Raw genomic sequence first — 20,225 nt, 5'->3', positions numbered from 1 at the left:
AAAATGCATAAATAAATAGAAAAATAACATTCAGTTAAGTTAGCTGCAAATACATCAAACCTAAAGTGATAGGTGATAATAATAATATTACATATATTTCATATTGCACTGCATTAAATGCCTTACTCTGGGTAGCACTGTCGCCTCACAGCAAAAATGTCCTGGGTTCGATCCCCAGTTGGGGTGGCCTGGGTCCTTTCTGTGTGGAGTTTGCATGTTCTCCCCGTGTCCGCGTGGGTTTCCTCCTGGTGCTCTGGTTTCCTCCAACAGTCCAAAGACATGCAAGTGAGGTGAATTGGAGACACTGAATTGTCCATGACTGTGTTTGATATAACCTTGTAAACTGATGAATGTTGTGTAATAAGTAACTATCGTTCCTGTCATGAATGTAACCAAAAGTGTAAAACATGACGTTAAAATCCTAATAAACAAGCAAACGCCTTACTCACATAAAAAGGTATTGTAAAACAAATAGCATTATGTATTCAATAAATAATAGCAAGAAAAATTAATAGAATAATGCCTTAAAAATAATAGTACAAATATAATAGCTATTTTTGAAATAGGTCTTTAAGACATATTAGAAATATGTGCTCATGTGGCAAAGTGGTATTATGCAAGCCCACTACAGCTGTGATCCAGGGTTCAAATCCACACCCCAGCAGTCTGCATAAGGACATAACTACCTTTATCTGAGCAGAAGGATGAGTTCCCATGGACTGGCTTCCTGCCCAAGGTGTGTCAAAGCATTGAGCTCAGTTACGGAGAAGCTGGACCCATTGTGACCCTGACCAGGATAAGCAGTTGTAAAGTATAAAAATAAAACAATAATGAAAATAATTTCACAATAAATATTTAGAAAAAGAAGGCCAAGCTAAACAATGATTTGTTTCATTTAAATAATCACGTTTCATTGTGGCACAGTGGCATTGCACCAGGGTTCTGGAGACCTGGGATTAAACATTGTTTCCAGCCACTGTTTGTAAAGAGTTTGGAATGTTATTTCCATGTAGATATGAGTTTGTGGACAATGAATGAATAAAAGCTTTAGCGGAAAAGGTTCTGTCCAAAACTGAATATGCCCCATTTCAATATTAGGTCTTTATAAAATGCCACCTTGGGGCTAACACTAGGTTGCAATAATTACTAATCACTATACATCGATCAGCCATAACATTAAAACCACCTCCTGGTTTCTACACTCACTGTCCATTTGATCAGCTCCACTTACCATATAGAAGCAATTTGTAGTTCTACAATTACTGACTGTAGTCCATCTGTTTCTCTACATATCTTTTTAGTCTGCTTTCATGCTGTTCTTCAATGGTCAGGACCCCCACACACCACAGAATAGGTATTATTTAGGTGGTGGATCATTCTCAGCACTGCAGTGACAATAACATGGTAGTGGTGTGTTAGTGTGTGTTGTGCTGGTATGAGTGAATAAGACACAGCAGCGCTGCTGGAGTTTTTAAATACCGTGTCCACTCACTGTCCACTCTATTAGACACTCCTAACTAGTTGGTCCACCTTGTAGATGTAAAGTCAGAGTTGATCGCTCATCTATTGCTGCTGTTTGAGTTGGTCATCTTCTAGACCTTCATCAGTGGTCACAGGATGCTGCCCACGGGGCGCTGTTGGCTGGATATTTTTGGTTGGTGGACTATTCTCAGTCCAGCAGTTTAAAAACTCCATCAGCGCTGCTGTGTCTTATTCACTCATACCAGCACAACAGACACTAACACACACCCACTATGTCAGTGTCACTGCTGTGCTGAGGATGACCCACCACTCAAATAATACCTACTAAGTGCTTCTATATGGTAAGTGGAGCTGATAAAATGGACAGTGAGAGTAGAAACAAGGAGGTGGTCATAATGTTATGCCTGATCGGTGTATAGTGTGTAGCTATAGAGGCTACTGCTAAATAATTTATACTAGTGGGCTATGTGTTTAGGACTTAGCCATGGCATGCTGCACTATAGGACACACTATTCATAGTTTGTGGTTTAAGACAGAGCCAGAGACACACACTACTGTCGAGCTTCAGTTGTGTGCTAAACCTGATCACTAATGGTATGTTGTTCGTGAGTTAATTCTTTGAGTCTGCTCGTTGAGTGGTCTATTTTAGCAAACCGCTGGGAGCCAACTTTCTAGGAAAAGCCTTTAATTAAATTAGAGTCCAAAGCTAAACTCTGGATACAGTCTGAGCTGCACTCAGGAAAATGCCAAAATTCTGTTTAAAATTTTAAACCTATAGTAACATGGGTCATGGTTTTGACACCTCTTCTCTTTGTGTGAGTAGTTGGACATGTTTTTAATGTGCCAACCTCTGTTCCTGCTTGTTACTCCTTGCTGATTTTCTGCCTGATTTCCTCCCACCCCCTAGAAACCTAAAGAAGGTGAATTTGTAACTCTAAATTTACTTAGAGAGAGTAAATGGGTAAGTGTGTTGTGTCAGGTAATGAATCGGTACCCTGTCCGTGGTGTATTTGAGCCTTGGGTACTGTGTTTCTAGGTGACAGTAGACCCACTATGACCAGAATTTAGTTGCAGTTGAAAAGAAATGACCATGTTTTGATTGAGTACATGTACATATACTGTATAACATGTTTATTTGTTGTTGCTTGCATTCTCAAAGGTTTTAAGTGCAGTTTGTTTCAAATTGTTAACAAACACACATGAATTGTGTGTTATTCATTCATTATATTCATTTATTCGTTGTACTAATTACTCTATCAAGTCACCCTAAATCATAATGCGGTGTTATATTATTTACAACCCCAAATCTGAAAAGGTTGGGACAGTATGGAAAATGCAAAAAATGAAAAAACACAGAGTTTCTTACTTTGACTTTTATTTGATTGCAGACAGTTTGACCCCAAGATATTTCATGTTTTATCTGCTCAACTTCATTTCATTTGTTAATAAACATCCATTCCTGCATTTCAGGTCTGCAACACATTCCAAAAAAAGCTGGGACGGGAGCAATTTAGGGCTAGTAATGAGGTGAAAAAACTAAATAATGATGTGATTCTGAACAGGTGATGTCAACAGGTGAATGTAATCATGGTTTGGTACAAAAGCAGCATGAGGATGATTTATTGAGTCTTTGATGAGTAAAGATGATCAGAGGATCTCCAGTTTGTCAACAAATGTGTGAGAAAATGATTGAAATGTTTAAAAACAATGAACCTCAAAGAAAGATTGGAAGGGATTTGCATATTTCTCCCTCTACAGTGCATAATATCATTAAATGATTCAAGGGTCGGGAGGAATTTCAGTGCGTAAAGGCCAAAGGTGCCACTTGCGGAGTTACATGCACAACTTTACTGTGCAAAAAAGAAGCCTTATGTTAACCATGTCCAGAAGCGGCATCAACTTCTTTGGGCTCGAAGGCATCTAGGATGGACCATCACACAGTGGAAACGTGTATTGTGGTCAGATAAATCAGCATTCCAGGTCTTTTTTGGAAAAAATGGATGCCGTGTGCTCCAGACCAAAGACGAAAAGGACCATCCAGACTGTTATCAGCAAAAAGTCCAAAAGCCAGGGTCTGTCATGCTATGGGGCTGTGTCAGTGCCCTTGGCAAAGGTCATTTACACTTCTGTGATGGCAGCGTTAATGGAGAAAAGTACAATGAGATCTTAGAGCAACATATGCTGCCTTCAGGGTGTCATCTTTTCCAGGTACATTCATGCATTTCTCAACAAGACAATGCAAAACCACATGCTGCACACATTACAAAGGCATGGCTGCGGAAGAAGAGGGTACGGGTACTCAGGGGCGTAGCACCAAATTCTGGGCCCTATGCACAATCAGTGCCCATGGGCCCCCCTCACCCCAGTCTCTTAATAGTCTCTTTAAAGTCTCTTTATTTAGAGTTTACCTCAGATTACAGATAAAGCATCATGTTATTTCTAATTTTGTGTTATGCAGTTTTTAGCACTGACAGTCGCGGTGGTATTGAAGCGTTTTATAACCACAGGAGTTCATTTAATGTAGGCTATTTGCTTTCACATTTGGGCTCATCTTTCTTGGGAAAGAAGTTTGTTAGCAGTTGCTTTCCCACATTTCTTTTTTTTCTCTTTCCTGCCTCTCTTTTCTTTACTGAAAACTGTATTTAGATTCATTGGGCATCATCTTCCACAGCACGGATACAACGCGCATTGCCGCTTCAGCAGAATGAACGCTAAGTTAAATGTGCCTAGCCCGGTGAAGGCGGACTAAACCATTTCGTGCAAGGGGTGAGGGTGCCTGTTCTCAGACACTATATGTAGGCTAGGACACACAATTCAATCCATCAATCAACCGATTTATTTACCCAAAACATTAAATTTACATTAGTTAGCAATATTTATTGTGATCTTTAAATGATATTAATATTTAAAGGAAAATAAAATTCCAGACTCCTCAAGGTCCCTCCCCCGACTTGGGGCCCTGGTAACTCAGTCCCACTTTTCACCCCACTACGACGCCCCTGCGGGTACTGGACTGGCCTGCCTGCAGTCCTGACCTGTCCCCAATAGAGAATTTTGAAAGAAAAACGCGACAACGACAACGACCCCGTACTGTTGCACATCTTAAGACGTGTTTGCAGGAAGAATGAGACAAAATAAAAGCTAAAACACTAAATCACTTGGTATCCTCGGTGTCAAAATGTCTTTTAAGTGTGGTGAAAAGGAATAGCAACATTACAAAGTGGTAAATGCTTTATTGTCTCAACTTTTTTTGGAATGTGTTGCAGGCCTGAAATGCAGGAATGGATGTTTATTAATAAATGAAATGAAGTTGAGCAGATAAAACATGAAATATCTCAGGTTCATCCTGTCTGCAATCAAATAAAAGTCAAAGTAAATGTAAGAAACTCTGTGTTTTTTTTTATTATTATTTGCATTTTCCATGCCGTCCCAACTTTTTCTGATTTGGGGTTGTATTATTTAGTTAGTACGAAGCAGATTATGATTTTTAACAATTTCAGATGTGGATCAAAACAAGCATTTGTTAAAATAACGTTTGGCTGAGTAAAAATGTCCCACAGAGTCGGTTCTTGTTAATGAACTGAATCTGTGACTCAGTGAAATGAGTCGAAATGGATATCTCTACTGTCCACTCTGACTTGTGTTGATACTGCTGCTGCTGGTGCTGCTGGCGGGGACAGGAACAGGCATAACGCATTCATGTTCACTGCCTGAGCGCTCAGTCCGGGAAACCCGAGCCGGCTGATGGATTCAGGTTTTTAGGGCGGTGCGGATGAAGCGCGCAGGCGGACGCAGCGCAGCGGGTGCGGTTTTGTACAGTGAGTAGCGCTCCAGGACCTGCTCACTGTGGATCTGCTCACTGTGGATCTGCTCAGTGCTGCGTCTACTTAACGAGGATCTGCTGACATCTCGGTGCCTACTGACAACATGAGCGAGGGTTTGAGAAAGTGAAGGGGGAATGGAAACCTGCAGACCGGATTATACTGAACACTCTCACACACGGGGACGCAGGAGCGACGCTTCACAGGTGATGCAAAATAATAAATACAACATTATTTCTCTAACCTGTTGCCTACACTTCAATGTAAGGTCCTGCACGTGTTGTTTACCATTTAATACACGCTCTTTACCAACTGTGGAGTTGAACAATGCTTGTGAATAGTTTAATTCATTCATTCATTCATTTGTCTGTTTACCACAGCTTTATTCTGGTCAGGGTTGTAGTGGTTCTGATTCATCGGGAGAAAGCCATAAAACACCCTGGACAGTTCGCCAGTCCATCACATGGCAAACACACATATATTAAATTTTTAGTATTTCCAAATGTCCCGACACGTGGGAGAAAACCGGATCACCTAGGAAACCCTTGCAGAGAGAACATGCAAACTCTACAAAGAAAGCACACGGGAAATCGAACCGAGGCCCTTCTTGCTCTGCGCCAGGAGTATTAATGTACTTTATAATATAGACCATATGTGTTTCTTCTTTCTACTTGCCCATTTTGCATTAAGCGTATTTACATTACCAGTTGGAAATCACATGGTTTTTATTCTGTATTAATCCTACCTTTCTAAACTCCAGGGTTATTATCCTGTTCACATTTATTCTGGTTCACATTTTGTTCCAGGATAACACGTGTTTCAATGGATTTAAATACACTTAGAAACATATTGTAAACTGGGCATGTTGTCATGTAGTAGGTGATTTTCTACCTTAACTTACTGTTGTTTTGATGTTGTTTTTCTAATAATAATAATAACAATAATTATTACTATTATAATTGGGCTGCTGACCCATTTTCAGTATCTTACATTTTTCTTAGCTCATGATGTGAAGATGCAAGATAAGGTGGAAATGTCATGAATAAGCTATGTTTAGATGGAGATTTAAGCAGTCTTGCTGATGTCACAAGGAACTAAAGAATTACTTCATACCCATCTTATATGTTAATATCAATTTCAATCAAATCAGAATAAAGGTTTTAGATGCAATATTTTGCATATTTGTAATGTATATATTATGTTTTGATATTTTTTAGAGTAAACAACTACACACTATGTGTGCAATATTTTAACTTAGTTATATTTCTTTCTGTTTTTCCTGTCTTCCTACTGCTGTAACAAGTTAATTTCCCTAAGGGGATCAATAAAGTCTTATCTTATCTTATCTTATCTTATCTTATCTTAGATTTTCATATGAAGGATCATGTGTTGACATCTTAAAATATGTAAAGTGAAAGTAAAGTGAAGTGAATTAGTAATAGTGCTGTAAATACACGAGTTTCCCAGCCTATTTTTAACTTGCAGGCTGAATGCTTATTTGTCTAATTAGCAACGTGCTGCGTTTATATGAAGGGTGAAGTCAAACTAGTGCCACCTTTTTCATTCAGTCACCCTATACATTACATTACATTTATTTCCTTAAGTATATAGGCTCTAAACGAGCTAATTCTTTGAGGAACTACGACTACGATACGATATCTCTAACAAAACTAATTTGGCATCCGTACCTTTAAGAGTGTAGATCAGACATTTTCATAAACCAGTGCCCAAAATACATGCAGTGTGTTAGTGCCTCTCAAATCATCCTTGTCTAATCCATGTGATTACATTTTACTCAGTTCAGACTTCCCCCTGCTTCAGGGACAGCGCGCTTGTTTGTTCTGATATATCATCAGCTTTAAGCATGTTCTGAGTACATAACATGACTGGATTATGTTGTACACTTCATAAAGTCTGTTTCCCTTTGAAGGATCTGGATCAGGACTGTGCGTAACGGAGTGCTACAGTAGGAGCTTTATTCAGCGCGCACGGCTGGACACACACAGACACGCACAGACTGACTGAGACACGTTCAGAAAGGACTGCTCAACCCAAGATGAACCCGATCGTCTTTAATAAACTCAGTAGCCCGATGCTGTTCGAGGAGAAAGCCAGTGAGGTGGAGAGGAGCAGCAGGAATTATCTGGAGGTGATCGACGGACAGCATGCGGATCTTCTCTCCAGAGACAGTTCCGTTATGCGCCATCGGAGACCCGGGTATGTGTTTACATATCGATGCTTACCACAGTTTATTTTTATCCAAATGAGAAAAAAAGTGAAGCCGCACCCTTTTACCACAAATTGGATTTTTTCCCTGGCGTTCTGTATTGATGTGCGAAAACATAGTAAAAATTATTCACTGTTCTTATTAAAACCCAATACGCTCCGCATCCAATTGACGTACAATACTGAGAAAAGAAAATCCATAATCCAGTTTGCTGTTTGTAGGATATAGGGACAACATCATAAATTAAATGTGTAATTCATTTTAATAGTAAACCGTCTTAAAGTAAGCCATAAACGTAGGATAAACTCTTTCACTTGATTTAAGTATTAAAATGGTTATTAACCATTGTCACTGAACAACACTTATTTCCTTATGGAAGTGCATGGTCCTTGCATGCATAACTTTTATATTTGAGATTTTGGTGCACATACTTTTTGGTAAAGCATGCATAAATAATAATAATAAAAATAATTATATTAATAATAATATAACTTTTACTGTGCACAGGAGCCAGACTGAACACAGCCGTCTGTGCTGGTGGGTATTAAAATGTTCTCAACTTTTTATATAACTTTTTTATAAGGCTATGAATTTCTAATTTCTGACTAAAGTATTTTTAGGAATGTATGTATTAAGCATAAACTGTGGAAGTAATTAAGGTTAAATAGGTCATAGCGCAATGAGCCCAAAAGAGCGTCTTCAATCATAGTGCGTCATGCGCAAACACAAATTTGTAATCATTTTATATAGTTTTTTAGAAATATAATTTTACTTAAAATCCACACAATTGGATTAGTTATACAAACTGTCAGCCATTCTTTATAACTTTGTTATTTAGCTATTTATCCTAAAGAAGGTTTTATTAAACGCTTTGTATTACATTGTTCCTTAATGACATATTACCTCTAGAGGTTTACCCTCAGTTGCTCATATGCTTTTACCAATTTACTTTAATTACTTAATTGTCAAAACATTGATTATTTTTTGTTAATCAAATTTTTGTTAAATCAGCCTGGATCAGATGGTATAGCTCAGCTTATTTCAACTCATCAGGCCCTGATCTGTTTCTTATAAATGTTGTACCTTCTTGGTATAGCAGCCTGTATTTATGCACAAACATTCACAACAGGTTTCTACTTACGTCCGATTCCAAATATTAGGCCGATGAAGGTCACTGACATATCAAACAGTGTTTTAAAAAGTAATTTAACAAATCATTCTCTCAATAATGTCATCTATGTATTCATATGTATTTTTTTAATTAGGCATTATTTTAAAACAGGACAATCAATTTTACTACCCTGCAAATGCCAAGCATCTCGTAAAAAAGACCCTAATATCCAGGGTTTTTTTACTAAATAAGTTGTGACAAATCCTGTAAAAGAAGCTTTTATCAAATCCATTCTAAAACTAAAAAATATCCTTGTAATTCATTTCTGTTACAAATATAATTCATTTTCATTATTTTTTTTTCTTCATTTTGCTAGCTGTTTTTAAATGCTGAGAAATTTGTCCCCTAGTGTCCAATGCTCACCCACAACCTTTAGCTTAATCAAGACACAAAATTACAACTTTTTAAATATCGTGACCTTATCACTGCACCACGAAGCTAACCTGAGGTGTTCTTCATGATGTACAAGTCTTTTCTCATAAACATACAAAATTAAAACCCTTTTTTATTAGTTGTACTACTTGACATAAATTCTTTGGTAAAAAAAAAAAAAAAAAGAGTCTGCTGGTCGGGCATCTACATACAGACATGATTGGCTATGTCTGAGGGGTGTTATTGCATTGCGCTTAGTGATTCGTGGGAAACTGGACCCACCACAACCCTGACCAGGATAAAGTGTTATTAAAAAAAAACTTTTAATGAAATGATGCAAAAGGCCTCAGATATATAATTATGTTTACCTGATTTATTTCTGATTTTTTATGACCACCACCTACAGTATATGTACTTCTAAATACTTTGATGAATTGATAAATATTGCATTAATTGCATTTAAATGTAATGAGGTAAATTGTGTATTGGGGAATAATGTGAAGCATGTCATAAATGGCTAATCATGGCAGTAATGATTGCTGTTTATTAGTGTTGAATGTGTCAGCAAAGGTCTAATAGAAAATACCACTATTAGTGAGTAAATGAACAAACATATTGAATAGAGGCGTGTGTGTGTGTGTGTGTGTGTGTGAGTGTGTGTGTGTGAGAGTGAGTGAGTAGGTGAGTGAGTGAGTGTAAACTTAGAGCTATGAACAGGCAAGAAAACATTTGCTTCAGGTTGTTCATACAGATCTGTGTTACAGTACAAATATTTTTTCCCGAACATGAACTGTGAGGTTTAGGGGAGAGGAAATGTGTTACATATGTAGTAAAGGTTTCACTAAAGAATAACAGAATGGAAATCACAGCTCCATAGTGACATCTACAGTTCGAAATACCACCTGTTATACAGACTTCACGTGTTTCTATAACCAGAGCTTTAATTACCAGCTGAACAATGATTTGTACAGGGCTCTAGATGTCTACCATCTTTATTGTTCCCCTATACTTATGCAAATTAACACCAAATATATCATGATAACATCCAGTAATTTAACAAAATGCTTTACCAGTCTCTTAGTTTAAAAAAAGTATTTTGCTATGGGGCCCTTATGATGAGTGACTGGTACTGATTGACACACTTATTCTTTCTGGGTCATTAGGGGACGCTGACCCAAGATATAACCCTTTATGTGCTGTTTATCTACAAACAATTTTACCTAACACATGTACACTGATCACGTACACAGCCATAACATTAAAACCACCTCCTTGTTTCTACACTCAATGTCCATTTTATCAGCTCCACTTACCATATAGAAGCACTTTGTAGTTCTACAATTACTGACTGTAGTCCATCTGTTTCTCTACATACTGTTTTAGCCTGCTTTCACCCTGTTCTTTAATGATTAGGACCCCCACAGGACCACCACAGAGCAAGTATTATTTGGGTGGTGGATCATTCTCAGCACTGCAGTGACGATGACATGGTGGTGGTGTGTTAGTGTGTGTTGTGCTGGTATGAGTAGATCAGACACAGCAGCGCTGCTGGAGTTTTTAAATACCATGTCTACTCACTTTCCACTCTATTAGACACTCTTACCTAGTTGGTCCATCTTGTAGATGTAAAATCAGAGACGATCACTCATCTACTGCTGCTGTTTGAGTTGGTCATCTTCTAGACCTTCATCAGTGGTCACAGGACGCTGCTCACGGGGTGCAATTGGCTGCACATTTTTGGTTGGTGGACTATTCTCAGTCCATCAGTGACAGTGAGGTGTTTAAAAACTCCAGCAGCACTGCTGTGTCTGATCCACTCATACCAGCACAACACACACTAACACACCACCACCATGTCAGTGTCACTGCAGTGCTGAGAATGACCCACCACCCAAATAATACCTACTCTGTAGTGGTCCTGTGAGAGTCCTGACCACTGAAGAACAGGGTGAAAGCAGGCTAAAAAAAGTATGTATTCTTTTTGTACTTGGGGACGGGGTTTAAAAAACACATTTCCTGATTCTCAAGAGGACAGTGAATTTGTTTTGTCCCAATATATATTAAAAGATAACTGTGTATGTTTATTATTCCATATTTCAAAAACAATGTCAGAGTGTATGAATTCCTTTTTTCCATGACCTTTATTTAATAAAACATGAATCAAGTGGCTCATGCTGATCACCTGATCGTGGCTGTTCTGTCAAAGGTCTCGCCAGAGCGGAGGAAAGGTCCGGCATAAGCGACAGGCTCTTCAGGACATGGCCCGACCTCTTAAACAGTGGCTCTACAAGCACCGAGACAATCCCTACCCCACCAAAACAGAAAAGATTTTGCTGGCACTTGGCTCGCAGATGACACTGGTGCAGGTATGTGAATAAGGTTCTTTCAGATCTTGCATAAATCCACTTTAAATGTACACACAAGATGTCAAAATGACAATTACGTTTGTGGGATAAAATAAATATAGATATTAGACATAAATGAATATTAGACATATTAAGTTATTTTAAATATTACTTAGCAATAAATATTAATGCTGCAAATAAAAATTTTAAATTGTTATTGGGCAAATTGTACTTGGTTTTATTTTGGAAGTCAATGCCATTGGTTGGTAATATAAAGGTAAAGGTGCTTTGAAAGGGCCTCACTTGAATCCTATTGAAAATATACAGAGGGTTTTGAAATTCATCAAATGTAATTTCTCTTATCAAGAGGAACTGGCCAAAATGAAACCACAATAATAATAATTATTGCTAACAATCTTTTTCACTATATTATCTTGCTTGTAAATCCATACTGTTCCGTTCATATTTATAAGTGTGAATTAAAAGACATTATGTGTAGTTTTAAAATGAATATACACCAATCAGCCATAACATTAAAACCACCTCCTTGTTTCTACACTCACTGTCCATTTTATCAGCTCCACTTACCATATAGAAGCACTTTGTAGTTCTACAATCACTGACTGTAGTTCATCTGTTTTTCTGCATGCTTTGTTAGCCCCCTTTCATGCTGTTCTTCAATGGTCAGGACTCCCCCAGGACCACTACAGAGCAGGTATTATTTGGGTGGTGGGTCATTCTCAGCACTGCAGTGACACTGACATGGTGGTGGTGTGTTAGTGTGTGTTGTGCTGGTATGAGTGGATCAGACACAGCAGCGATGCTGGAGTTTTTAAATACCATGTCCACTCACTGTCCACTCTATTAGACACTCATACCTAGTTGGTCCACCTTGTAGATGTAAAGTCAGAGACGATCGCTCATCTATTGCTGCTGATGAGTTGGTCATCTTCTAGACCTTCATCAGTGGTCACAGGACGCTGCCTACGGGGCACTGTTGGCTGGATATATTTTTGGTTGGTGGACTATTCTCAGTTCAGCAGTGACAGTGAGGTGTTTAAAAATCTTATCTACTCATGACAGCACAACACACACTAACACACCACCATGTCAGTGTCACTGCAGTGCTGAGAATGATCCCCCACCCAAATAATACCTGCCCTGTAGTGGTCCTGTGGGGGTCCCGACCATTGAAGAACAGGGTGAAAGCAGGCTAAAAAAAGTATGTAGAGAAACAGATGGACTACAGTCAGTAATTGTAGAATTACAAAGTGCTTCTATATGGTAAGTGGAGCTGATAAAATGGACAGTAAGTGTAGAAACAAGGAGGTGGTTTTAATGTTATGGCTGATCGGTGTATGTGGTCATGCAAACCAACTTCCAAACAAATATGGGACAGTAGGTAAAAAAAAAAGCAGTGATGTGTAAACTGTATTTTACATGTAATTAATTAAAACAAATAAGAGAAAAGAGCTATCTGATGATTTACTTTATCAACTTATTGTAAAATGTGCCAGTTCTTAATTTAATGCTTGCAACAGTTATGGAAGACTGGAAAATGTGTTGAATCATCAAAAACGACTGATGCATATGTAACAGGTAATGTTCTCACTTCTGGTATAACAGGTGCAGTCATTTACATGCAAGGTTGGGTTGATATTTGCCAGTTTTGTGACTGTGAGCAGATGCTTATTAAAGCACAACTGCAAGAAATTGCAAAAATTGAGAGATTAAAGACATTTTAAGAGGTCACTATGTATAAAGAACATAAAAATGCATTTACATCTAGATTTGTAGAGTACTGTGTTTACTACACAAAGCAGAAGCCATCTATCAAAAGTGATGCAAAGTGGAAACAGGTGCTGCGGTCTGGCACTTTCACCTTTGAATTTTATTTTTGGAAATAACATTTATTTCTCCATTTTATTCTTCATTATGTTTATCCCAGTTGTTATCCCAAATGGTGTATGTGTTTGTGCCAATAACATGATTACTTGCAAATATGTGAAGGCACCATTATTGCTGAGGAGTAAATACACATTTAGCCAACTTTTGTTTTTTCAGGGATGTCAATGCTTGTTTCATCAAGACAATGCCAAGTCACATTTTGCACGTTACACATGTTCAGTGTGGTTTTGTATAAGAGTGCAGGTGCCAGACTGACCTGCCTGCTGTCCAGACCTGTTCTTTATTAAAAATCCTGCAGTGCACTGAGAACTGCAATGTATAATAACAGAGACCCATACTACTGAGTAGCTTCAGTGATATTTCAACAAAAATTGGAAGAAAATTCTACTTTTCCAAATACAAAGTGAATGTTAGTAAAATTGGCCCTGTTCTAACATTTATGTTTTGCTGGGAATATATTTAACAAGCATCTATGTATTATTATTTTCAATTAAAAGGACAAAAGGATTAGCAAAACATTATTGTTGTTGTTCACATATTCTTTCTACTGTCCCATTTTTTTGGAATTTGGTTTGAAAGAAAAGCAAAATTTGTTAAATACTTGTTTACCATCTATTTTAGATTTGTGCAATCTAGCATTAAATCAGAGTATTAATATTTAAGCATTAGAACAGAGGCCTTTATATTACCTTAGAGCAGATGCCTTTATTATAGCCTTAAAGGTGCAAATCCTACAGATTTCCTGCTTTTCCTTTGCTTGGGCATCAGGTGTGATGACAAACCAGTAATATTAACTGAGACTTTAAATAAACTAACTAATTAAAAGCAGATTTTAGATTTAAAATTAGATGATCAGACATGTGAATCAGTGTTAAAATCAAACCAAGTGAATAGCATTGGTTTTTGATGGATCTCATTACAATGGCATCTGTCATGAGGTGGAATATATTAGGCATCAAATGAACAATTCATGAAGTTGACGTGTTGCAAGCAGTTTTGACAGTGCATCTCCAAAAAGAAAAGTTGTGAAAAGTTCCTGGCAGGAACTGTCAGTATCTACCAAAAGTGGTCCAAGAAAGAACAAGGCAACAAAGTCACTGACGTTCAAGGCTTACTGATTCACATGGGGAATGAAAGCTAGTGTCAGAACATACATTGCATCACAGCTTGCTGCATATGAGGTTGCATAGCCATAGATTAGTCAGAGTGTCCATGCTGACCCCTGTACCCCTGCACTTACAATGGGTCCATAAATAGGCTCAGGAATAGTTTAAGGAACGTGACAAAAGTTTAGAGTATTGATTTGGCCTCCAAATTTTCCAGATCTTAATCTAATTGAGCTTCTGTGAGATGTGCTGGACAAACAAGTCTGATACATGGACTCACAGGACTGTCACAGTATCTACTGTTAATGTCTTGGTACCAGATACCATAAGCCGCCTTTAAATGTCTTGGGAAGTCCATGCCTCGATGGGTCAGAGCTGTTTTGGTGGCACTAGAAGTACCTATGCAATATTATGCAGGTGTTTTTATGACTGTTATGGCTGATTAGTGTATGTGGTGCACCTCCCCCTTTCTCTCTGGCTGTGTCAAATCGAGTCGTACTGTGATTTCACGCACATATAAACACCAATTTACAAATGAGACATTACTCTGGCTGACCTCAGAGATTAATTTAGTATTAATATGAGCTGATCATGAGTGTTTGCAGGTGGGTGCACTCACAAATCTACAAACACAGAGAGCTAGCATTTGGATTGGATTTGGTTTTGGACTGGCATTTGTTTCACTCACTTGATGATCAGATATCAGCAGATGTCTGTGCTTAAAAACCTTCAAATTCTTTGTTACTGGCAAGAACTAAAGTAATCGTAGTAGCTCATCAGCCACTGTGGCTGTGGCCAGCATTTTAACCAGTGTTACAGAAAATGCAACTATTTTGAACGGATTAAATACACATAGATCATTTCATTTTAATTCATAGAGTTGATAGGATCCTTTGAAAGCTGTATATAACAGTACTATTATATACTGTAAGTGTATATATGTGAATACAACTTTAACTTCTGTCAAGTTCATGTTAAATAACTATAAGTGTGTTCCAGAAATGAATGAAAGTCTACACTGCAGTTTTTAACATTTTTGCAAATGTTAACACATCATATCAGTCCTTTTCATTGGTGCATTAGGAGTTTTCCTTTTCATACTTTATCAAGTGTTTGCTTAATGTTACCATATCTGGTTAAACAAGTTCTTAGCATGGTTAAAATGATTATTCAAAATCCAGATCTGCACATAGAGTTAGATGAACCAACTGACATAAAGCGTATTAAGATAAACCAATATTTTAAGGTTTAAACATATACTGATCAGCCATAACATTAAAACCACCTCCTTGTTTCTACACTCACTGTCCATTTTATCAGCTCCACTTACCATATAGGAGCACTTTAGCCCATTTTCATACTGTTCTTCAATAGTCAGGACTCTCCCAGGACCACCACAGAGTAGGTATTATTTGGGTGGTGGGTCATTCTCAGCACTGCAGTGACACTGATGGTGGTGGTGTGTTAGTATGTGTTGTGCTGGTATGAGTGGATAAGACACAGCAGCACTGATGGAGTTTTAAAACACCTCACTGTCCCTGCTGGACTGAGAATAGTGCACCAACCAAAAACATCCAACCAACAGCGCCCCGTGGGCAGGGTCCTGTGGCCACTGATGAAGGTCTAGAAGATGACCAACTCAAACAGCAGCAATAGATGAGCGATCGTCTCTGACTTTACTTCTACAAGGTGCACCAACTAGGTAGGAGTGTCTAATAGAGTGGACAGTGAGTGGACACGGTATTTAAAAACTCCAGCAGCACTGCTGTGTCTGATCCACTCATACCAGCACAACACACACTAACACACCAGCACCATGTCATTGTCAATGCAGTGCTGAGAATGATCCACAACCTAAATAATACCTGCTCTGTGGTGGTACTGTGGGGGTCCTGACCATTGAAGAACAGGGTGAAAGCAGGCTAAAAAGGTATGTAGAAAAAAAGATGGACTACAGTCAGTAATTGTAGAACTATAATGTGCTTCTATATGGTAAGTGGAGTGTAGAAACAAGGAGGTGGTTTTAATGTCATGGCTGATCGTGACGTGTACAACTGAATGCTTAACAGCCTGTGTAAAATAGGAATAGTCAACAGTGACAGTGTTCTCCAATATTATCATAACTTAGGTATTGAACATCTTTAGTAGGAATGGTGATCAATTCCTTCAGTATAGTCAAGGCATATTAAAGCAAGATTAAACATCTGCAGCAAGTCTTTTGCAAAAAAAATAATAATAATTTTCAAAACCCACCTGTTTTAATTACAAGCAATTGCACACAAAAAAAAAAACACCTTACGCTTTAGTAAACAAAAGTCTTCAGAACACTTTAAACATAAGCTTACAGGAGGTGTATATTCTTTATACATTTTTTTAAGTTACTCAGTAACTTAGTAAAGTACATTGACTTTACTTTTTTGTTCAGTTCACTGTTTATCTCAAGGTTTAATCCACCTTTATTACTTTATTTCAGTAAATACAAACAGCCATATAAACCCACACAAACACAGCACACATCATCACAATGGAAATGTGAATATGTCTGCCGAATGTTAGCACTCACTCAGTTGTGGATTGATACTGACAAATGACTTTGGGAAATCTGCACCATTCCTCACTGGACTCTATTTCAATGTCTATTGACTAATCTTCTGGATCCATGTGCCTCTCGTGATTCTTAATCACATACCAGATCCAGACCAGCCATACACCGCCTCATTTGTTTCCTTTATATGCCACTGGCTTCCATCTCGCCTATTAAAACTGAAGGCCATCTCAAGAGGAGCCTGACAGTGGGACTTTTCTTAGCAGAATATGATCTTAAAATAAAGCTAAGATCAGAGCTTGGAGCTTAGTGGGAATAAGTAGTCTAGCATGAAGAACTGTCCCAGTGCACGGTCTGTCATAAGCCACTTGAAGTCTATTGGGCATGAAACGTTATTCTAGTTTAACATCTAATGGTCTCCGGTCCCTGTGAAATAGAGAAGCCCAGGTTAAACAGTGCCTTTATTGCATGAAGACAGATGGCGTGTGGACAAAGGCAAGTGTTATTAGATGAGGGACAGTGGAGGCCAAAATAAGCACCCATCATAGTCTCTGTTAAAAATAATGTGTTAAAATAATGTTACATTAGGTTGCTCATTGTAAGCATTTTGAAAATGTACTTTGTTGCAGTAAACAGGCCAGTATTACCAAATTCCCTTTCTTTATCAGTGAGGTTAACATGCACACTAACAATACAATTATTATCTTATTGTATCACTTTACTTATGAATGCATGAAGTAATTTTAATTTCAAGATTACAAATATCAAGATCACAAGATTTCAAGTGAACCTCACAATGCTTTATTTGTTATTCATTTAATCACTGGTCATGCCAATTCAAAATGACAGTTATTAAGGTCATACCCCCTAAAACCTGCTGAGCACAGGAAAGGTAACATACAGGTCCTTCTCAAAAAATTAGCATATTGTGATAAAGTTCATTATTTTCCATAATGTAATGATAAAAATTTAACTTTCATATATTTTAGATTCATTGCACACCAACTGAAATATTTCAGGTCTTTTATTGTTTTAATACTGATGATTTTGGCATACAGCTCATGAAAACCCAAAATTCCTATCTCAAAAAATTAGCATATCATGAAAAGGTTCTCTAAACGAGCTATTAACCTAATCATCTGAATCAACGAATTAACTCTAAACACCTGCAAAAGATTCCTGAGGCTTTTAAAAACTCCCAGCCTGGTTCATTACTCAAAACTGCAATCATGGGTAAGACTGCCGACCTGACTGCTGTCCAGAAGGCCATCATTGACACCCTCAAGCAAGAGGGTAAGACACAGAAAGAAATTTCTGAACGAATAGGCTGTTCCCAGAGTGCTGTATCAAGGCACCTCAGTGGGAAGTCTGTGGGAAGGAAAAAGTGTGGCAGAAAACGCTGCACAACGAGAAGAGGTGACCGGACCCTGAGGAAGATTGTGGAGAAGGGCCGATTCCAGACCTTGGGGGACCTGCGGAAGCAGTGGACTGAGTCTGGAGTAGAAACATCCAGAGCCACCGTGCACAGGCGTGTGCAGGAAATGGGCTACAGGTGCCGCATTCCCCAGGTCAAGCCACTTTTGAACCAGAAACAGCAGCACTGGACTGTTGCTCAGTGGTCCAAAGTACTGTTTTCGGATTAAAGCAAATTTTGCATGTCATTCGGAAATCAAGGTGCCAGAGTCTGGAGGAAGACTGGGGAGAAGGAAATGCCAAAATGCCTGAAGTCCAGTGTCAAGTACCCACAGTCAGTGATGGTCTGGGGTGCCATGTCAGCTGCTGGTGTTGGTCCACTGTGTTTTATCAAGGGCAGGGTCAATGCAGCTAGCTATCAGGAGATTTTGGAGCACTTCATGCTTCCATCTGCTGAAAAGCTTTATGGAGATGAAGATTTCATTTTTCAGCACGACCTGGCACCTGCTCACAGTGCCAAAACCACTGGTGAATGGTTTACTGACCATGGTATTACTGTGCTCAATTGGCCTGCCAACTCTCCTGACCTGAACCCCATAGAGAATCTGTGGGATATTGTGAAGAGAAAGTTGAGAGACACAAGACCCAACACTCTGGATGAGCTTAAGGCCGCTATCGAAGCATCCTGGGCCTCCATAACACCTCAGCAGTGCCACAGGCTGATTGCCTCCATGCCACGCCGCATTGAAGCAGTCATTTCTGCAAAAGGATTCCCGACCAAGTATTGAGTGCATAACGGAACATAATTATTTGAAGGTTGACTTTTTTTGTATTAAAAACACTTTTCTTTTATTGGTCGGATGAAATATGCTAATTTTTTGAGATAGGAATTTTGGGTTTTCATGAGCTGTATGCCAAAATCATCAGTATTAAAACAATAAAAGACCTGAAATATTTCAGTTGGTGTGCAATGAATGTAAAATATATGAAAGTTTAATTTTTATCATTACATTATGGAAAATAATGAACTTTATCACAATATGCTAATTTTTTGAGAAGGACCTGTATTAACATCACCATCAACCTAGGTGCTTATTCTGAATTCTGCTACCTCCTTGTAAACAAATTTGCATGTTAACCTAATTAGATTATTGAGTACTGAATACAGAATAACAGATAAAGATGTGCTTTACTATAGCAGTAAATTTACCAGACAGTTTTACAGATTGTGACATTAGTGCACTCTGCAATAATAAAAAAGTTAAGGCTTTCCCAGAATCACTGGGCACAATGCATTAACAGTGTCCGGACAGGATGGCAATTCATCGAGGAGCCTCAGCCAACTGCCAACACCCCCATCCCCCCAATCCCAGACATAACTAGTCATATCTGTATGTAGACACCCAAACAGCCAGTAGCACCACTGAGTGATGATTTAAACCCTGGATCTTAGAAGTAATGGTCTAACATAATTTACCACTGTGCCACTCGAGCACCTATATTTTGCAGTTATGTAAGATAAGCAGCACTGTTTTGTTAAAGTTTACAGCATAGCTATAATGATCAATCTATACCAAAGTCAACTCTCTACTGGTAGACACTGTTCTAACATCAGGCAGTATACCTGTATAGTGGAGGTCAAAAGTTAAAATGATTCTATTTTGCATTTTTCTTTAATGCAACAGTGTTTTTATTACAAATAATGTTTCAGCATATCATATAATCAACTTTTATGTACATGAATTTCAGAATATCTTAGTATTTTGTATGTTTTAAATGCCAAGTAATTGGCTAAGATATTTTGTTGATCCATGGTATCCCAGCATCCTTGAAAA

The 20,225-nt window shown here is 38.2% G+C and overlaps 1 protein-coding gene across 3 annotated transcripts in view; it reads left to right on the top strand.

The window, feature by feature from the left end:
• Positions 1 to 7,359: 7,359 nt before the first annotated feature.
• The window catches only part of mkxa (mohawk homeobox a), a 43,570-nt gene continuing 30,704 nt past the window's right edge, over positions 7,360 to 20,225 (top strand). For all 3 annotated transcript variants that reach the window (XM_063003613.1, XM_063003612.1, XM_063003611.1), the window contains exons 1-2: positions 7,360 to 7,520; positions 11,280 to 11,439. In XM_063003613.1, the coding sequence (XP_062859683.1) occupies positions 7,360 to 7,520; positions 11,280 to 11,439 (321 nt within the window). The remainder of the gene's footprint in view (positions 7,521 to 11,279; positions 11,440 to 20,225) is intronic.

This window comes from Trichomycterus rosablanca, chromosome 10, assembly GCF_030014385.1.
Source record: "Trichomycterus rosablanca isolate fTriRos1 chromosome 10, fTriRos1.hap1, whole genome shotgun sequence".
Lineage (NCBI taxonomy): Eukaryota > Metazoa > Chordata > Actinopteri > Siluriformes > Trichomycteridae > Trichomycterus > Trichomycterus rosablanca.
Note: the sequence above shows the minus strand (reverse complement) of the source record. Positions and strands in the feature narration are given on the sequence as shown.